The sequence below is a fragment of the Rhinocladiella mackenziei genome (assembly GCF_000835555.1).
Source record: "Rhinocladiella mackenziei CBS 650.93 unplaced genomic scaffold supercont1.3, whole genome shotgun sequence".
Classification (NCBI taxonomy): Eukaryota; Fungi; Ascomycota; class Eurotiomycetes; order Chaetothyriales; family Herpotrichiellaceae; genus Rhinocladiella; species Rhinocladiella mackenziei.
This window is the reverse complement of record NW_013550602.1, coordinates 1,960,341-1,979,183: the sequence shown is the minus strand read 5'-3', so window position 1 is coordinate 1,979,183 and position 18,843 is coordinate 1,960,341. Positions and strand designations below refer to the sequence as shown.

The 18,843-nt window shown below is 49.4% G+C and overlaps 7 protein-coding genes across 7 annotated transcripts; 4 read left to right on the top strand and 3 right to left on the bottom strand.

Annotated features, from left to right (window-relative positions):
- Positions 1 to 303: 303 nt before the first annotated feature.
- Positions 304 to 1,588, top strand: Z518_04242 (uncharacterized protein; the record flags this gene model as incomplete). The annotated part of the gene is made up of 5 exons (XM_013417949.1): positions 304 to 343; positions 410 to 595; positions 661 to 1,139; positions 1,197 to 1,252; positions 1,315 to 1,588. The coding sequence occupies 5 exons, from the start codon at positions 304 to 306 to the stop codon at positions 1,586 to 1,588; spliced, it is 1,035 nt and encodes a 344-aa protein (XP_013273403.1).
- A 28-nt stretch (positions 1,589 to 1,616) lies between these two features.
- Z518_04241 (uncharacterized protein) lies at positions 1,617 to 4,972 on the bottom strand (the record flags this gene model as incomplete). Its single annotated transcript, XM_013417948.1, has 5 exons — positions 1,617 to 4,021; positions 4,073 to 4,097; positions 4,160 to 4,317; positions 4,369 to 4,630; positions 4,697 to 4,972. 5 exons carry the CDS (start codon positions 4,970 to 4,972, stop codon positions 1,617 to 1,619), a joined length of 3,126 nt encoding a protein of 1,041 aa, XP_013273402.1.
- A 2,685-nt stretch (positions 4,973 to 7,657) lies between these two features.
- Positions 7,658 to 9,943, bottom strand: Z518_04240 (uncharacterized protein; the record flags this gene model as incomplete). Its single annotated transcript, XM_013417947.1, has 6 exons — positions 7,658 to 8,566; positions 8,616 to 8,698; positions 8,755 to 8,979; positions 9,048 to 9,414; positions 9,532 to 9,706; positions 9,786 to 9,943. The coding sequence occupies 6 exons, from the start codon at positions 9,941 to 9,943 to the stop codon at positions 7,658 to 7,660; spliced, it is 1,917 nt and encodes a 638-aa protein (XP_013273401.1).
- Positions 9,944 to 10,450: 507 nt separating this feature from the next.
- Positions 10,451 to 12,296, top strand: Z518_04239 (uncharacterized protein; the record flags this gene model as incomplete). Its single annotated transcript, XM_013417946.1, has 5 exons — positions 10,451 to 10,735; positions 10,789 to 11,022; positions 11,110 to 11,304; positions 11,356 to 11,715; positions 11,766 to 12,296. The coding sequence occupies 5 exons, from the start codon at positions 10,451 to 10,453 to the stop codon at positions 12,294 to 12,296; spliced, it is 1,605 nt and encodes a 534-aa protein (XP_013273400.1).
- Positions 12,297 to 12,326: 30 nt separating this feature from the next.
- Z518_04238 (uncharacterized protein) lies at positions 12,327 to 13,294 on the bottom strand (the record flags this gene model as incomplete). The annotated part of the gene is made up of 5 exons (XM_013417945.1): positions 12,327 to 12,485; positions 12,530 to 12,586; positions 12,642 to 13,002; positions 13,055 to 13,230; positions 13,286 to 13,294. The coding sequence occupies 5 exons, from the start codon at positions 13,292 to 13,294 to the stop codon at positions 12,327 to 12,329; spliced, it is 762 nt and encodes a 253-aa protein (XP_013273399.1).
- Positions 13,295 to 14,120: 826 nt separating this feature from the next.
- Positions 14,121 to 15,215, top strand: Z518_04237 (uncharacterized protein; the record flags this gene model as incomplete). Its single annotated transcript, XM_013417944.1, has 4 exons — positions 14,121 to 14,226; positions 14,276 to 14,853; positions 14,903 to 15,006; positions 15,065 to 15,215. 4 exons carry the CDS (start codon positions 14,121 to 14,123, stop codon positions 15,213 to 15,215), a joined length of 939 nt encoding a protein of 312 aa, XP_013273398.1.
- Positions 15,216 to 16,154: 939 nt separating this feature from the next.
- On the top strand, positions 16,155 to 17,471 carry Z518_04236 (uncharacterized protein; the record flags this gene model as incomplete). The annotated part of the gene is made up of 1 exon (XM_013417943.1): positions 16,155 to 17,471. The coding sequence occupies one exon, from the start codon at positions 16,155 to 16,157 to the stop codon at positions 17,469 to 17,471; it is 1,317 nt and encodes a 438-aa protein (XP_013273397.1).
- Between the last annotated feature and the right edge of the window lie 1,372 nt (positions 17,472 to 18,843).

The window sequence follows — 18,843 nt, the reverse complement described above, 5'->3', positions numbered from 1 at the left end:
TCCTCACCACCAAACTCTATCTCTAACCTTGAACGGATGGATAATTCCGAGCGGGGCGTGAAATTCCAAACGTGAAGTCTTGGATGAAATGGATTCCTTGTGATGCCCAGAATCTGTGGCAACAAACGCCAAATGCCAACTTGTTGTATGTACGGTCGCATAATGAGCGGCCCTGGTCTTCAGCCTCTATAGAAAACCTGAACTTCCAGAGATATCTTAATCAAATTGTCCCAGACAGGAAGAAGCACAACTCCGTTCCCAAATCTTCTAACCGTTTGATTCAACGTTCAAGTTCTTTCCAAGATGACAGGTTCCAGTGCTCCTCCCATCTTGGACTTTGCACGTATGTTATCATCGCATCTGCAATTATTGGGGACAATCAAATGCTAACAAGACCGCTGCACTATAGCCTTCTATGGGGAAGATGAAACTGAAAAGGCAAACTTGACTGCAGAAGTTAGAAAGTGCTGTCTACATAATGGGTTCTTTCAGATCGTTGGCCACCGAGTCCCAGCACAGCTGCAGGAAGACATTTTGAAATGGACCAAGAAATTCTTTGCTCTCCCTCAAGCTGTCAAAGAAGAGGTTCTGAAAGGTACGTACCGTGAAACTTTCTCAGAATATCAGTTTTAAATTTCAACTAAAGAAATAATCCATCAGATAAGAACACCTGGAACAGAGGATATGAGAAGATTGGATCGCAAATCTTCGAACCCGGCACAGCGCCAGACCTCAAAGAGGGCTTTTACATTGGCGAAGAAATCTCCAAAGAGCACCCGTACTTCGTGCAGAGAAAGCTCAACAGCGGCCCGAACATGTGGCCTGAAGCCATGCCCGATGTCGAGGAATTCAAAGCCACCTCACTAGCCTACTACAAAGCCATGCATGCCTTGGCCAGAGATGTTCTTGTCGTGGTAGCGCAGACCTTGGAACTTGACCCGGACTATTTCAAGGACTTCACGGCAGATGCCGTCGCCACGTTGAGGCTATTGCACTATCCCCCTCAACCGCCGGATTCGGATGAGAAGATCTCGAGGGGAATCGGAGCGCACACGGATTTTGGATCAGTCACACTCCTGTTGCAAGATGACGTCGATGGCCTCCAAGTTTATGAGAGAAGTACGGACGAATGGTTGGACGTAAGTGATACCCCCTTGATTTTCATCGAAGCCATCATGTTTGACGGCTAAATCCAGGTGGTGCCTACCAAGGGAGCATACGTCGTGAATCTAGGGAACATGTTCATGAGATGGTAAAGATGATATCACTAACAGCATATGCGATACTAGTGTCACTAAATTTTTACGAATCTAGGTCCAATGACAAGTATATCTCCAATCTGCACCGCGTCATCAACAAGTCTGGCAAAGAACGATACTCAATCCCATTTTTCTATAGCGGCAATCCCGACTACGTGATTGAATGCTTGCCAAACTGCCGCAAGGAAGGCGAAGCGCCCAAATACCCCCCGATCACCGTGGAAGGAGCTATTCTGGGAAGTTATAAGAAGAGCTATGGCGCGGCGGATGAGTTCAAGAAGACTGTCGCCGCGACAGTTTCGGCGGCACCGGCCGCTGTTTCTGCCTAGGAATTTAACTGAATAACGGGGAACACGGTCAAGCCTTCAAATTCCAGCCCTGGAGCCAGCTTTCCAACATTTGCTTATCCACAGTAGGGAACTTGACTTGAGAACCGCTTAAAGCATGGTCTATCGCGTAAGCCGTACCATCTATTCCATCACCAAGCGCCTCGTAGAAGTCTAACATCTTCAACGCCGGCATCTTAGCAAGGTCTTCGGCATTTGGATCCGTAATGTCTCGTAGCTTCTTGACCCATTCCCGCAATGGAACTGTTTCTGTAACGCCGAATGTCTCGCGTAAGATGCTGACAAGTAGTTCCCAGGATTCGGGTCTGGGATGGCGGATATGATAAAATTGGCACTCTCTGCTGGCCGGGTGAAGAATAAAATCTTGCAACATGGAGGCAATAGTGTCGACTGGAACCCAATCAATCGATGCGACGTTGCTGGGTATAAGTTTCAGTGTCTTTGCAGTTCTTGCAAGAGCAGAGATCCAAGGTTGATCGGCCCACTTGCTGGTATTCCCACTCGCAGGGCCTCCTACTTGGCAAAGACGAACAATTGACACAGAAACACCAGAATGTTGGCTCGCAGATGTGAGAATCTGTTCAGCAGCGAGTTTCGATTGCGCGTAGCCAAAGTTGAACGCAGCCAGGGGGTCTTGAACGGGAGCTTCGGGTACCGTGGTCTTCTTGGCCATACTCCCCACCGAGGATACCGAACTGACGAAGACGATGCGCATGGTGCGATTGCCAGCAGCGGCAAGATCCACCAGATCTCGTGTCGTACGCAAGAATGGACTAAACGATCGGATGGCGAGTCCAAAGTCGAGTCGCCATGAGTTGTAGACAATGACGTCCACTTCGTTGGCAATCTTGCCGTACTCGTGCCTAGCAAGCCCAAAAGATGGCTGCCCAAGCTTGACGGTCATGTACTCCAGTTTGTGTAAAAGTGGCCGTACGCTCTCGTCAAGCTGGTTAAGGGCTATCTCTTGCCTCTTTTGTGCATCACCTGCTCGATTCAGGCAGTAGACACGAGAAACGTCAGAATTCTTCAAAAGGTTGGCAACAACGTGTGAACCTAAATAGCCTGTGGAGCCGATCAGGGCTACTGCCGACATTTTTGACGACTGCGCAGTCTGCGATGCTGGCTTTTTGGGCAATGTCTTCACATATTTCGCCACGATCTCATCTACCTCGCGAGCCCGCGCAAGGTCAGAGTCCTCCTCGGGGACTGTGCCCTCATCGAGAAACGCTTTAAGCAAGCGAGCGAGATCGGCAATACTTGAGTGCCGGAAAATAGACCGTGGGGAAATCCACGCCATGGACCTCGAAGTCTGGGTTTCGAGATTGCGCTTCAAGTGTGACACAATCTCCAATGTCTGTACCGAATCCAGGCCGTAGGCAAAAAAGTCCTCGTCTTCACCTATAGTGGCTCCTGCGGCGAATGATGCGGCCAGAATATTTCGCAAGAAATCGACAATTGTGGAGAGCTCGTAGACGGGCTTCAGGCTCGGTTTCAAACTCACACACACGATCCTCTCTTGCGATGATCGGCCCGAGTACAGCTCCTCAATCTCATCTTTGTAGGCCTCCTCTGTAAGTTTGCGCACTATGGTTCCTTTACTGGTCCGAGTAAAAGGCTTCTCGGGGAGAGCGCAAATGACCTTGCCACGATGTATACGCCCCTGGCCGGCAACGAGGGAGTTGGACTTCTCGATAAGTGGCCAGAGCTCTTCCAGCAACTTAGTTCGCCCAGCTTCATCGGCGGGCTCTTTCGGCTCCACAAGCAGGGTTCCTTGCGTTCTGCCGTTGCCGACCACGAAGGCGCCCTTGAGAGACGGATGGTCCTGAACATTAACCTCCAGCGGAATGGGGTTGAACTTTTCGCCATTGGCCAGGACAATGATATCATCTCTTCGCCCATAATACTTGAAGAGCCGGGGCTTCTCGGGGTGTTGCGTGAATAGGTCCTTAGTCCGATATTCCGTAACGCCGGGTAAGTTGTGATATGCGGCTGCCGTGTCCTGGGTGCTCTCATCGGCATAAATAACTAATTCGAACGTACCTTCTGCAGGGTCGTACACCTGCATCTCATGCTTGATGTGAGGATTGAACTCGTGCCATGCCCAATCCTCGCGAGCCACAGCGAGCTCCGGCTGAGGGAAAACCTCCGTGGAACCAAAGGGGGAAACTAGCTCCACGACTTTCGAGAGTTGATCTCCGATTACGGGGTTGAATGGAGCACCGCTATAGACGAGGAACTCTAGATCTTTGAAAAATTGGATGCCGTCCGGTTCGTGGAGGAGCTGCTCGATAACAGCGGGTGGTAGGAATATTGATCGGAGCTTCTGGTGGAACATTACACCCTTCAAGAGAGGACCGTCCGGAATCATGTGCGGGGGCCCCAATACCGGAGAAGCGTTCATGAAGATCGTTTGCACTTAGACCTGTTAGTAGTAGTCTCAGAAGATGTCCAGTCTTTATCACTTACGAGTAAGGGACAGGAACCCTGCCAGCTACGCCACAGATTAGCCGTTGGGTTTCGCAAAGAAAAGTACGAAAGTAGGGGAATGCTCACATGGAAGAATGGAAAGATAGTGTACACTCGCGCCTCACCGTCAAAGGTCCACATCGACCAATCCCTCTTCTTGCGACCGGAAACCTCCGGCAAGTTGTGCGTGTTGTCAAGCACCGCAAATGAACCGTGTGTCATGGTGATTGGCTTCGGAAGCCCTGCTTCCCATTAGCTTGGTCTCATTGCCCCGGAGTCCATATCCAGAGCCTCACCAGTGGACCCAGAGGAGTGTAGCACCACAACCGGGTCGTTTCTGGCCTCATCAAAACCCTTCTCATAGGGATAATGTTCCGGGGTGCTGTTCATCATCTCCTCGAACGAGGGAATCACTTCATTACGAATACCCGGCTCGAGGTCCTGCAACTGCTTGACTATAGGAGCAACTTCGACGGTGTGCAGTAGTTTCGTACTTGCTGTCTGGTTCATCAACGATATATTGGTCGAGGGTGGATTGCGGGGGGACGGAAGTAGAAGCTATGCACATATAAGCGTAGGCCGGCGGGAAAACAGAGGCAACTAGACCTTGTATCCGCATTTTACCGCTGCTTGGAAGATGATGGCACCTCGAAGATCAGGTATGCCGATATAGCTAAGAGTCTCGAAGCGTTCACTTCGACCGAATCGGCGTTCAATCCGTTGAGCCATGAAATTGGCACATCGGGCAATATCTGCTACTGTGACGTCGCGAAATCCCTCCGTAACGTTCGTGGTCTTGGGAATGGCGGCGTAGAGTCTATTAGGATTTTTCTTTGCAAGCTCGTCAAGGACCGAAGGCATCAGCCTCCGTCCATAGGCGGGTTTTCCCTCCGAGGGCATGATTAGGCGGGTAATATCAAGATAAAGGTGAAGACAATGTGGAATACCTCACATAAAGGAAGACGCTTGCTTGTGTCAAGATTCGTAGGCGTTTTGTTCAAAGTTAGGAATTGAACAGGTGATATTTGCGTCCCGGATGTAAGGGCACTGCGAGTACGTATGGTGCCTGCTAGGATGTCATCACCCTGCGCTAATCGATAGGGTCAAAAACATATATGTAGCAATAGATGGAATAAGCAGGGATTTTCCGTTTGGGGTGGATCAACTCTGAAAATTCGCTGAAGGATTCACGCAACGAGGGTTTCTTTTTGATTTTGTTGGAACAGTTTGCCATTTGCACGAAAGGTCAAGAGGTTGCGTGGATGTCCACATCGCCCAATTCGACACCAGCCTTAGGAGAGTTATCCCAACTTAAAACAAGCCAGTATGACGAAACAGGTGGCCTGGCGAACATGCTCCGAATTGCTACGAGTCGCTCGTCATGCTGTGCTTCTCTTGATTGGAGAGGATATTGATTAAGGCGAGAACAAAGTTGTCTGCATCTGCTGCTGACGCTGTAAGGCCCGCCAGACTTATCCAATTGTAGCACTTAAAAGATCATACGCGGAAGATCCATCCCACCCGTATTCCCAGGTACTAGTAAGTGGTAGACCATTCCAGGGCTCGAAATCGGACAGCCCTCACGTTCCTCCTGGATACAGACCGTCATTCGAACATGGACACTAGCGGTGGTCGCAAGGCTGGAAATCTATCACGCGGAGAGCGGTGCAGCAAGTGCCATCAGGTCCTGCTGAGCCGATAGGAAAATTCAAACCTCCTCCTTTCAATTTCCTCCTCGTTTGCGAGGAAAGATGATTGGATTCAAAATATGAGTCTCTCAGGTCTCCTCAGGTCCATAACAGGAGGAGGGTAAGAAATAGGAAGCAACGGAATCTGTTCAATATCTATATATCACACGAAAGTGCCTTGCCATCCAGTACAACAGACGGAGTCACAGGTAAATCTAAAGATTGCCATCTTTCAATTTCCCTTTGCTGACATGGTGGAAGGCGAGTCGGCTCTATCCTGGATACAACAGACTGGTCTTCCAGGTTACACCAGTGGAGACAAGTGGTAAGCAAAGGGGATTTCATGCTCGGTCTCGATCTGCTCAGAAATGCAAAGCCAGAGTTTCTGCTGAGGTCGATCCAGTTCAGCTAACTAGGCCGACCTTACTACGTGGTTCTCACTCCGCAATAACTCTGCAGATGCTCCGGTGAAAGTGAGGTCAGCCAACACTCGACATGAATTGCCGCCATATATTGTTATGTAGGTGCCGGGGACGGCCAAGGGGTTTCTGGTTAGATGCTACGTAGCGTGGAGAATGCCTATCTGTCCGCAAGGTCCACCGTCGCGTAGTATCACATGATGTCATCATCATCTGGTCGGAGCATGGATTCCCCACAGTTTCAGCCCCACATTTACCATTGCTATTTTCTACTCGTGGGTGCTCGCAACTTTGAGCAGATCTTAATGATTAGGCACAACCTAAGGCCCCCCACTAGATGTACCATAACATTCTTTAGCATATGGCGGTACCAAGATGACACTCTTTCAGGGAGATCATCAGCTGTTGCGAGAAGTAAACCCTGACCATACATGAAGCTGACAGAAACGTGCTGCTTCTGGTCTGATGCATAAATATATAAATCCGAGATAGGCTGAAGCTAATGAACTCGGAATAATAATGGTCTTTACAACTTCTGCTGCTCTGCATAAGAACACTGTATAAACCTTTCCAGAAAAGCCTACTCCATCCACTTCGTCCAAGACTCTTTGCAAATATAAAGTCTCTCATCCTCGTCTTCAGCTCAATCCTACTTACGCGTATCCGATGGTAGCTGGCAGATGCACCATTCAGACGTTGGGAAGGAGGTGCCTGAGGCCAAGAAAAAGGCCTTCCACAAGGGTCCTGGACTGGTGAAGGAGCCATTGACTGTAAAGATCATAGCGGTGTCACCCGTTGACCTACTCAGCCTATGATTCCTGGGTCATGGAGGACACGCGGTGACCATTTACGACGGTCCTGACTGCACCGGTGTCAGTATCTTTAAGTGCCCCGCACAGTACATAGCCGACAACGCTGACAATACGCAATGTATCAACTACGGAGATTTCATAAGCTTTCCTGTAGACATATACTGAAACCCCCCGGGTAAGGGCGAGGAATTTGGGAACGGATCAATTGTGGCACACCCGGGGTGCAGGTGATTCTCGCAATTATTCCTCTTTCGGTAGCTTCAACAGAATGCCCTCCGGGACTGAGTGACTGAGTCTTAGGGAGCTGCTTAGGAAGCGTTCGGCTATGGATTCACTCTTTGCAGAAATCACACGACCTACCCGGAGAGATGGTAATAGCTTGGAGGCTCCATGGCGGAGTTGGATGAGCTAGCAGGGCACCGCTTGGCTGCATCTTTCATGCAGTCAAGAGTCGCACCACAGCGGCATCGAGAGTAGCGATTATTCGATTACCAGGAATCCTTTCCACGATCAACCTGTAAGGACACGTTGCCAGAACTATACTGAAGAATCACCATTATTACTGCTGCAATCAACATTGAGGTCATCGATTTTCCGGAGCATACCTCTATGGAAAAGTACTCCAGCATGAAATTTCTCCTGTCTATATTTGGTGGCTACCTCGATCTACGCTTGCAAAAAGCCCCCATAGTATGAGTCCAGCCATGCACAAGCCGCAACGCTATCGCTTTTCGAATCAAACCGTCCGATACTCCCCACGTATCCATCCGGTCTAATATTCACAATCGCAACCTCGTCTCCCGCAACCCCACCAAGCCACTTCTCCATGCAGCTCGTCCCTGTTTTCGGATCCACCCGATCATCGATATAGAATGTCCATTTGCTCTTCCGCAGCAAGCTCGGCAGATGTGAAACTTCGACGGTCGATTTCTCCATAGTTGTCACGGTGGCAAATGTGAACAGTTGCGAAGCTGCAGTGTACCGTCCTGGCTGAATGAAATCGTCGGCTTCGACAGGAGGAAGATTCAGCTTCGCGTAGGATTGGGCAGCTGCGATTGTGGCGCGTCCCATTACCGAGTCTGTTGAGGCGATGTAGCTGGACACTGTTTTCAGGAAATTGGAAGATGTGTGGATATTGGGAACGAAGAAGTAGACTCGGAATTGGCCTAGCATGGGAATATCGAATTGTACTTCCACTGGATTGGCATCGATGTACCGTGTCACTGTGGCTGGTACCATGAGTTCTCCAGGGCGCAAAATCCCTCGGGGGATTTTCTCGGGAAGATTCAAAACGTTAGCCGCATACTTGACTCCAACACCGGATATGAATCCGATGTTGGTTGCAAAATTCTCCGCCAGAGCTTTGGAATCGCCGTCTGTGAACGCAGCGGCGTGTTCAAAGTCAAAACTGATCAAGTCTTGTGCAATCTTGCGTCGTTCGCTTTGGTACGTTGAAACCAACGCTGGCATGGCAAGTCCACGGATGGCAAGGTTCAGTTTCCATGATAGGTTGAAAGTGTCGTGCATGGAGGTGTTCATTCCTTGAGCAGCTTTTGGTGAATGAGTATGGCCAGCCTGGATGGGTCAGTCGTGTGGTATGGTCCAAATTTTGAAAACTTCTTACGTCCCCTGTAATAAAAACCCTTTCAGTCTCATCCACGAATGTGCTGGCTACTCTTTGCCCGACTTTGTATACGCTGAACCATTCTGGAAAGATAAGGGTCAATATCCCTGAAAAGCGACTTGAAGAACTTTGAGCTTACCAACACTGGCCCAAGTCACCGAAAATGGAGCCATGATTTCTTGTGCCTTTCTCATCACCAACTCCTGCGTGGCTTGGGCAGGTACACTGTCCTGTAGTGATCGGTCCAATTCGATGTACAGCCTGGTCATATTCCGCTCTCGTGGAATGCACAGCACAGTTCCTGCGGTCTCGGAATGAACGACAACTTTACTCCAGAGATCAGGGAAATCCGTTTCAATAACGCCTTTTTACGGGCGTTAGTCCAAAAAAAAAAAAAAAAAAACTCAACATGAGAAATCTCTGGGTTCATACCGTCAAGAACTCCCCATTTGGAATTGCTACTCTCCCCAACCATCTCTGCTCCGGGTATGCTCTTTCGAACATTCGAATGAGCACCGTCGCAGCCGATCAAATATTTGGTTTTGAATGAGCACTGAGAACCAGTCCTCTTATTCTCGCAGATGACGTCGATGGGTACATTGGAATCCTGTTCCAATGTGTAGCGTAAAAAGGGAGAACTCCTCATGACCTCAATTCCTCGCTCCTTCATGTCCTCGATGAAAGCATCTTCGACCATTCCTTGATGGACAAGGAGAATGAATGGGTCTTTGACATCCACTTGAGACGGATAGTGTATCTCCCTCCGAATTCTGTGTAATGGTTCTGTCACCGTTGAGGCCTGAAAATGTGTGGATTAGCATATATTGAAGACGAAAGTCATGACCTCCTCAAATCCAAATCTCGCCGAAATCTGGTAGGGTTTCGTTCCCAAAAAGAGGAAGAGCGCTAGACATACCCAGAAACATATGTCGTAAATCTTGACGCCCTTCTGAAGGAGAGAATCAGCCAATTTTAACTGGCGGAATGTCTCAATGGTCTTTGGCTGGAGACCATCCGCTCGTCCAGTCGCCGTTTTATCATCTCTGTCATCCACAATCCTTGCCTTGATACCATACCGCGCTAGGGTGCAGCTGTAAATCAATTAGCATCCCGAATAACAGAAATCCTCTTGATACTTGTTAACCAATAGTAGTCGAAATAAATGCTTACCCCATCATCAACCCAGCTGGCCCAGCGCCGACGATAACAGCATCTTCGATATAGTCATTGATGCCATTGGCATTATGACCGTTGACACTGGTATCAAATCCTTCATTATCAACGCCGGGAGACATCGTCGGCGACACTTGAGATCGGGTACGCTTCATTAGCAGAGAGTGCCTAATGAAATCGTTCAGGTCAGGCCTTCCAGTGCTTATAGCGGCCCCCCTTAAAGACTAGGGCTGCTCAACCGACGAAGGGGAGATGTCAGGTGACCGCCGACATGAAAACCCAACAATTCAAGGCATTGAGGCAGGCTGGTGACTGATGTGAATCACAGCCGATGTGGTGTTAGAACAAGCGGGAACCCCCACTCTTGCGTCAAGCGAGCGCTGTACAATAGTTGCGAAATTCTCAGCCAGAGGTAACAGGCTCGCGAAAGCTAATAAAGACGGACTTGGCCACCACCAATTACATCACTGCAACCTCCCTGCCCTGTACGATTGTACGAACACGTCAATGTCCGGAAAATTGGACAACATTTTCGTAGCACCATCAGGCAGAAGACCGTGATGGAGATGGGAGGTTGAGTTGCAACCCTGAACACATTTCAGGAGCTCAGCAGAGCCAGCAAACGGGTTTATCGAGGACGGGGGGCGATTTTATCGAGACAAATGGCGAAAAGATCCTGGGAGGAAATTGTACGAGAGAAGTGCGAGACACGTCAGCGCCTGGTTGAGCCTTACCTGGACAAGACCAATGGCGAAAGAGAAACGGCAGTGGCAGTCCTCAACATAGACAACGTGGAATGCTTGACCAGTCTCCTCGCAAGCGGGAAAGTGAAAGCGCACGATATCACGCTCAGCTATATCCGAAGGTATCCGAATGAATGGAATTACCCTGCTCATCTATCACTGACTAACTGGGATCGATCCAGAGCCGCAGAGGCACATCAGATGGTCCAAAGCTCCAATCAGAAAGACTTCAATGTTGTGCTGACGAACATTTATAGACCAACTGCTTGACGGAAGTCTTCTTCGATGATGCCATCAAAGAGGCCGACAGACTCGATGATTATTATCATCGACATGGCAAATTGATTGGACCTCTGCACGGCATTCCTGTGACACTAAAGGATCAATTCGACGTCGCTGGCGCTGATTCAACAATGGGCTACGTGTCGAGGGCTTTCAGCCCCGCCGACAAAGACGCTGTTCTCGTTCACATACTGAGAGACTTGGGCGCTGTCATTCTAGCAAAGACCAATCTCCCTCAGAGTATAATGGCCTGCATCTCCCCACCTCTTTTGTAAACTGCAAGCTGACATTCACAGTGGTGTGAGACGGAAAATCCGCTATGGGGACTGACAACAAATCCCCGAAATCCCGACTTCACTCCCGGTGGTTCATCAGGGGGCGAAGGTGTATTGCTTGCCCTTCAAGCGTCGATGATTGGATGGGGTACCGACATTGGAGGATCAATACGAATACCAAGCCATATGAATGGCCTGTGGGGTTTGAAACCAACTGTACGCAACACTTCTGCCTGTCAAGATTCACTGACTCACCTCCCGTGTCAGAGCTCTAGATTACCATATCAAGGAGTTCCAGTATCTACAGAAGGGCAAGAACATGTCCCATCATCAGTGGGTCCTTTAACAAGGAGCCTGTCGTCTCTTACCACGGTCATGCAACAGGTGATCGAAATGAAGGCTTGGATATTCGATCCCAAGGTTGTTCCTATTCCCTGGCGGCAGGATGTCTACGAGGAAGTTCATCAAAGGCCATTGACAATAGGCGTGCTCTTCGACGATGGGGTAGTGAAAGTTCATCCACCTATTGAAAGGGTGCTGAGAGAGCTAGAATCAAAGTTAAAGGCGGCAGGACATGAAATCGTCCCATGGGACGCATCTGGACACAGAGAATGCATTGAAATCATGGTGAGTAGCTCCACGCCTGCCTTGAATAATCCATCTCACCGAAGCACAAGGATCTTTTCTACACCGCCGATGGAGGTGAAGATATTCGTCGAGAAGTCCAAGCAGGAGGAGAACCATTCATCCCTCACGTTGAGGCTTTGATAAATCGAGGCTCGCCGATCTCTGTCTATGAATACTGGCAACTCAACAAGCGAAAACTTGCGGCACAGAAAGCATATAACGAGAAATGGAATACCATTAAAAGTCCGATGACTGGGCGATCTGTGGACGTCGTCCTCATGCCTACAATGCCTCACACTGCAGTGCCACATAGGACGTGCCGATGGGTCGGTTACACCAAAGTATGGAACTTCTTGGACTATACAGCCCTCTCATTTCCTGCCGGACAAGTGATAGCCTCAAAGGATATTGCCCCACCAGAGTACCAGCCTCGGAATGACTACGATGCATGGAATTGGAAGCTGTATGATCCAGTGACGATGGATGATCACCCAGTTGGACTACAGATTGTAGGACGGCGATTTGAAGAAGAGAAGGTGCTAGGAGTTGCCTCTGTAATAAACCAGATCATGAGGGCTTGAATTTGATTGAATGGATGATCCCCATCGAGTCTACCATTTGGTCACACCTCCATCAACACATAAGTCTTGCCCGGTCATGTACAAACTGGCGTCACTGGCCAAAAAGACACATGCACCTCTGATATCATCTGGCATTGCTACCCGTCGATTCATGATCTCGTCCTTCCAGCTTTCCAGCAGATGAGGAAACTAGATAGTCAGCTGAAGGAATAAACGAGGAGAAAATGGCTCACCGGCGTAGTCATTTCGGTTCTCACATAACCCGGGGAGATAGAGTTGACCCTGATGCTCTGAAATAGGAATGTAAGCAGATATCAAGACGACCAAGATCGTTAGTACACGAACGTATTGAACCAACTCAGCTGCGATAGCCGGACACATAGCTCTGACTGCCCCTTTTGTGCCACAATATGCACTGCTCATCTGACTCCGGATGGCCATGTAGCTTGCAATACTTGCCACAAGAATGATACTACCGCTCTTGGTTCCATTTTCGATCATCTGCTTTGCGGCCATCTGAGCAGTGTGGTATACGCCGAGGACATTCACGCTTAGTAGTTTCTGGTGTTCTTCGAATGAAGTTTCCAGGAAGGCAAGATTTTTGTTAATTCCCGCACATGGCACGCAAATGTCCAGCTTGTTCCCGAAATCGGCTTTGAAGGCCGCGAAGCCTTGGGTCAGACTGTCAATGCTGCTGACATCGACCCTAAGGTACACGTGAGTTTGGCCAATAGACGCCACCCGGACGATTTACCGACTTATAGTGTTTGGTCTTGACATTATATGTCTTTTCAATGGCAAAGAATGCTTCGACAGGAGCTATCACGTCAAAGATGGCCACGTCCGCACCGGCTTCTGCCAGGCCCTCGACAAATGCAAGGCCACAGCCTCTTGCTCCTCCAGTCACAAGCGCTGTACGACCTTTGAGGGAAAACTATGATAAGAGTAAGATGACGGTTCCCTGACCACTACAGGGGCCCAACACTCACTCTACTCATAATGATATCACGTGCAAGGCTATCTCCCTAGGGGTAGTCTCGTTTTCGAAAAGAATTGGTCCCAAGGAACACACACGATGAAGGATGTCTAGGAGATCTATTCTGATGTCAAAAGTAAATTACACTACGGCCGCTTAGACAACTCCTTCCACGTTGAGCTCGTTGAAGGTCCACCCGGTGAGGGCTGGTGAGGGCTAGTGAGGCTTCACGAATCCCAACGATTGATTCAACGCTCAAACCCCAAACCCCCCCCCCCCCCCCATCCGCATTCTTGTTGTTACTGTAGTTGCAATGTCCTCATCGTACACTCATCTCGATGACCCCCTCCCCCCCCCCCCCCCCCCCCCCCACCCCATTCTTGACAACATGCGACCGATTGTGTAATATTCATACACAATTAACAGCCTAGCGAAAGTTTCGTTAGATGTCGGGGCCTTTGAGCCTAGACGCCAAATACACACCCCAGACATAGACCCACCTCCAAGATTTCTCGAACATCGCTCAAGTCCGTTCTGTCGCAAACTCCCACTTCTGACTGCCATTTGATCAAATGCCGATGACCTTTCCACGGTTCTTATCGGTGGATCTGGCAGGGGCTTTGAAGGAATGGCCGCTACGCGACGCCTCATGCAGGTACCAGCTTGGTCCCACTAAGCTTGCAAGACCTATCAAAATGCTAGCATCGATTCCCTTATCGTTGAGCAGCTGGCCATCGACAATATCAGCCAAAATTTTATGTTTACGATTCTACGAGCAAGGCATCACCAAGGAAATTACCTTCGGAGTAAAATTCTTGACGTGAAGAATCCTGCTTGAATTAGCCACAATGGGAAAGAAGCGTGTTCTTGTCAGCTACGGGGTGGACATCGATGCTGTTGCAGGATGGTTGGGATCGTACGGTGGTGAAGACTCCACGAGCGACATCAGCAGAGGTAAGAACCAACATCAAATGTTCAATTCATTTGATATTCATTCGCAGAGGTCTCTTCGCTGGAACACATGGAACACGCCGGCTTTTGAAACTATTCGACAAGTACAATATCAAAGCCACATGGTTCATTCCCGGTCATTCTTTGGAGACGTTCCCAGAAGAATGTGCCATGGTCCGCGATGCAGGCCATGAAATCGGTCTCCACGGCTACTCTCATGAAAACCCATCTGACATGAGTTTTGAACAACAACGGGACGTTCTGGACAAAACTTTCCGGCTCCTGACCGACTTCTGTGGAAAGCCACCTCGAGGGAGTGTGGCTCCATGGTGGGAAGTCAGTGAGGCTGGCACCGAACTTCTACTGAGTTACGGTATCGAATACGACCACAGCATGGGCCATGAAGACTGTCAAATGTATTGGCTTCGGACAGGCGACACGTGGACCAAAATCGACTATACGAAGAAAGCCGCCGAGTGGATGAAGCCTTTGGTCAGAGGAAAGACGACGGGATTGGTCGAAATACCTGGTTCATGGTACATTGATGATCTGCCACCCATGATGTTCATGAAGAACTCGGCGAATAGCCATGGCTGGGTGAATCCACGCGACATAGAACAAATTTGGAAGGTAGGCAATCTCAATCCAGATTTCAGAACTAAGGCTGACTATGTTCCAGGACCATTTTGACTATTACTACCGAGAGTATGACGAATTCATCTTCCCGATGACGATTCATCCGGATGTCTCTGGCCGACCACATGTGGTGCTGATGCATGAACGGTAAGCAAAGCCCGGCCCTCACACACGTTGGACCAGAGATGTTGACGCCACTGCGCAGGATTATCGAGTATATCAACCAGCACGAGGGGGTTGAATGGGTGACTATGGAACAGATGTGCGATGACTTCAAGAGTAAGAACACGCCGCCTGAAGGCGCATTGCTACCGGCTCCAGCGGGTGAAATTTTGAAGAAGCCTGCTTTGAACTGAATCATATATCTATCCGTGACTTTATGCTGTTCAAGATGACCAGAGACCTGATACAGTTCCTTAATGAATTTTGGGAAGACATTACTCTTCATGACTTTGTAGATGCTTCGTTTGCAATATTCAATAACATCGTCGATACAACCCATAGGCTGTCTCCTGTCCATCTGCCAATTTCTCCTAGTGGTCTTAAGTCTGGATAATTCAAATGACAACCGCCAACATTCCAGTTAACGAGAGCCTCAGCAAAATCACCCATCGCCATCGCTACCAGCTCCGGTAGTACAGTCTACATCGTTCAGTAAGGCGGGAAACATCTCCCTCCTTTCAAACCCCTCCCCCCCCAAAAAAGCCCCCCCATCTTTTATTCCCCCCACTTTTGATCCAGGGCCCACATGTCAGGATTACTAGACGCAGCACTGGCGCCCATCGCAGTGGCATGAGAGCTGGGAAAATGCCACATGCATGCTTGTGGTCCTTTTGCGATGAGCAAAGTACATCATCTATCTATCAATCGTTTTTTTCAGTGGTTCGGGTCAAGGTTAGTGGCGCGCGTGAGAAAAGCAGCTCGCTACTAAGAATGATGCACTAAAGGTCTCGATCGATCGACACCAGCCTTCTGGGTTTCGGGTGCGAGATGTTAAAAGCCGTTGTTGCGAGACGCTGTGGAAGAAACGGTCGGTTGTTGACGGCATTTGTTGAGTGTGCTTCAAGTTGACGTCTTCATATAGCAAAGTACGCATCACCAGCACCACCGAGAATTGGGTGTTTACCAGACCTAAAGCCTCATATTCTTGGCTCTTTCGGCCACGGATTACCACGAGGGCAAATTGATGACGAATCTCGATCGTACGGCTTCACGAGCGTTGTGAAGTTTATAACTGACGCCGAGTTGTCATTGACACCTGACTCTTCAAGAGACCAAATCCTTCCTATCTCACAATGTCGCCCATCCCCGTCAAAATGCCGCTCAACCGCGATGCTTCAACGCGACTGAACATCACCGTCGTCGGAGCAGGCCTGGGTGGTGTTGGTGCCGCAATCGCGCTCCTTCTGGCCGGGCACCATGTCACGATCTTCGAGGCCGCTTCTGAAATCGGCGAAGTTGGCGCAGGAATCCAAGTCCTGCCCAATTCCTCAAGGGTACTTCAGTCGTGGGGTATGAGAGAGCGCCTGGAAGAATTCGCCACGAAACCCTCGCGCGTCAACATGCTCGGCTGGAAAGGCAATTTGATTTCGTACATGGATACGAATGAAAGCGCCAGTGCATATCCAGGAACATTTTACTGGGATTTCCACCGAGCAAATCTGCATCGGTGCTTGTTGGATCGGGCTGTGGAATTAGGTGTTAAGATCAAAGTCCGATCGAGGGTCGTAGATGTACGAATCGCGAGTGACGAGGCTGAGACTGCCACGGTGGTTCTACAGACCGGGGAAGAGTATGTGACAGACCTCGTAGTGGGCGCCGATGGGATCAATTCACAGCTCCGCGAAATATTCCTGGGAAGACCTGATCCGCCCACACCGACAGGGGACCTGGCCTACCGCCTCCTGTTATCAACTGCAGAAATGCTCAAAGATCCCGAACTAGCACCTTTTGTCAACGAACCGCAGGTGAATTATTGGCTTGGACCGGATGCTCATGCCGTAAACTACGTCTTGCGTGGCGGGAAGTTGTTCAATATGGTTCTCCTTGTTCCGGATGACATGCCCGTCGGTGGCGCAAACACATTGGAAGGCAACGTGGAGGAAATGCGAGCTATGTATAAAGACTGGGACCCTCGAATACCCAAACTTCTGGCCCTGTGCGAAAGTGTATACAAATGGAGACTCCAGGTAAGGGTGGGCATGGACCGCTGGAGTCATCCTTCTGGTACATTCACAATGCTCGGAGACGCCGTGCATGCAACATTACCTTATCTCGCTTCAGGGGCCGGAATGTGTCTCGAAGACGCCGCGGTGTTGGGTGAAGTATTCTCCCGAGCACCTAACCCCAAGATCCCAGAAGTCAAGAAGCAATTGCTTGATATCTATGAGAGATGTCGAAAGTTGAGGACCGAGTCCGTGGTGGAAAGAGGAAATGTGCAGCAATACCTATACCATTTGCACGACGGGCCGGAACAAGTAGAGAGAGATCGGAAGATGGCTGCAAAGGAGGAAGGAGAAGCTTTGGCTTGGAGAGATTCAGGACTTGCTCCGAGACTATTGGGTTATCAGGTTGAGAAAGATGTAAGTGAGAGCATGAGCTCGGATTGTTGAGGATAGGGACTGACCAATCACAGGTTGATCAAAATTGGCCTCCTCCTTGCCTTCAAGAGCAGAGAAGCGCCTCTGGATCGACGTCAATGCAGCCTCGGTTGTGAAAATAGATAATATTTTGGTGAATCGCTTCCCAGACGGACTGATGCGGAAGGCAATTAGGTGTGATCAACGTCAATCATTGCTCATCTCTTCGATTGCGATCGGTAGAATGAAGCTCTGAAAATGGTCGGATTACATAGCTCGCACGGTTCTTGACGAGTCTGTGACGATGTGGTCTCATCGTTGGGTCCCGCATTTGGTTCTTCTTGCCCCGAACTCCCTTCTAGCTCTGCATCAATCGTTGGTGATGTTGCGTCGAGAGTCCATTTGTCGACGGCTCCGGTTGCATCACCTCCTGTTGTTGTTGTTGAGATTGGACAGACGCATCCTCGTTGTTCTTTTGCCACCTCGTTATTCAGAGTAAGAGCGCAGCCAGAGAAGTCAGTCCAGTTGTCCCAGCACCTATCCATATTCCTATTCCAGGCTTGGCTTTCTTCGGAAGGCGAATACCATCTCCCATGGCTGAATATAGCAGTGTATGTGACGGCAGCGGGTATTAGGTCTGTCTGATTGGCAATGTGTTGGAGGTGTGAAAGACGCTATCGAGGCTGGTAATTATCGGGTCAGATGGCGAGGCATTCCCTGTGAATGCAGAGTTCGATAGAATAGACGATCCCCATGTCCATCAGGTCCGGTGGGTTGAATGGGAAGGTCGAGTTTGCCTGCCGAAGACAAGGAAGCACCGACTCTGGATAGTTGTACCACGAGTCTTACAGTTTGCTCAAAGCTGTTCTTGAAATTTCCTGGCACCTTAGTGATATTTTTGTGCGTGCGGCTTGCAGAATTTGCCCGAGACGCAGCCGGCGGTCGCACAATACAGAGAGCCCCTTATCCATTTCGATGAGACTCAGACAAATCTTGACATTAGAGATGACATCCTCCATCCAGATAGATCGATTCTACGGACTCACGTAAAGAAGTCAGATGTTCATCGCTCACGACTTGGAGTTTTCGCACCTGAAAATAACATCGCAGCGACCTGAAAGATATCGTCCTCGCCAGAAGTCCACCTATTTCATTCGACAACCTAAGCCTGGAAGTCCTGCGATTCAGTCTCCAAAGATCCAGACCATATCACTTTAACGCCACACAAAAGTCAAGCGAAGGAATGTGGAGATATGACAAATGAAACTTAAGCTCTCGGCGCGCTTCGGCGATCTCCTACCTCCTACGATTCCAACCGCCGACCTCCTCATTGGTTGCAAGCTTATCACATCATGAAGAGGAAGCAAAGGGACAAAAAAAAAAAGTTTACGGGTGCATAGTGGTA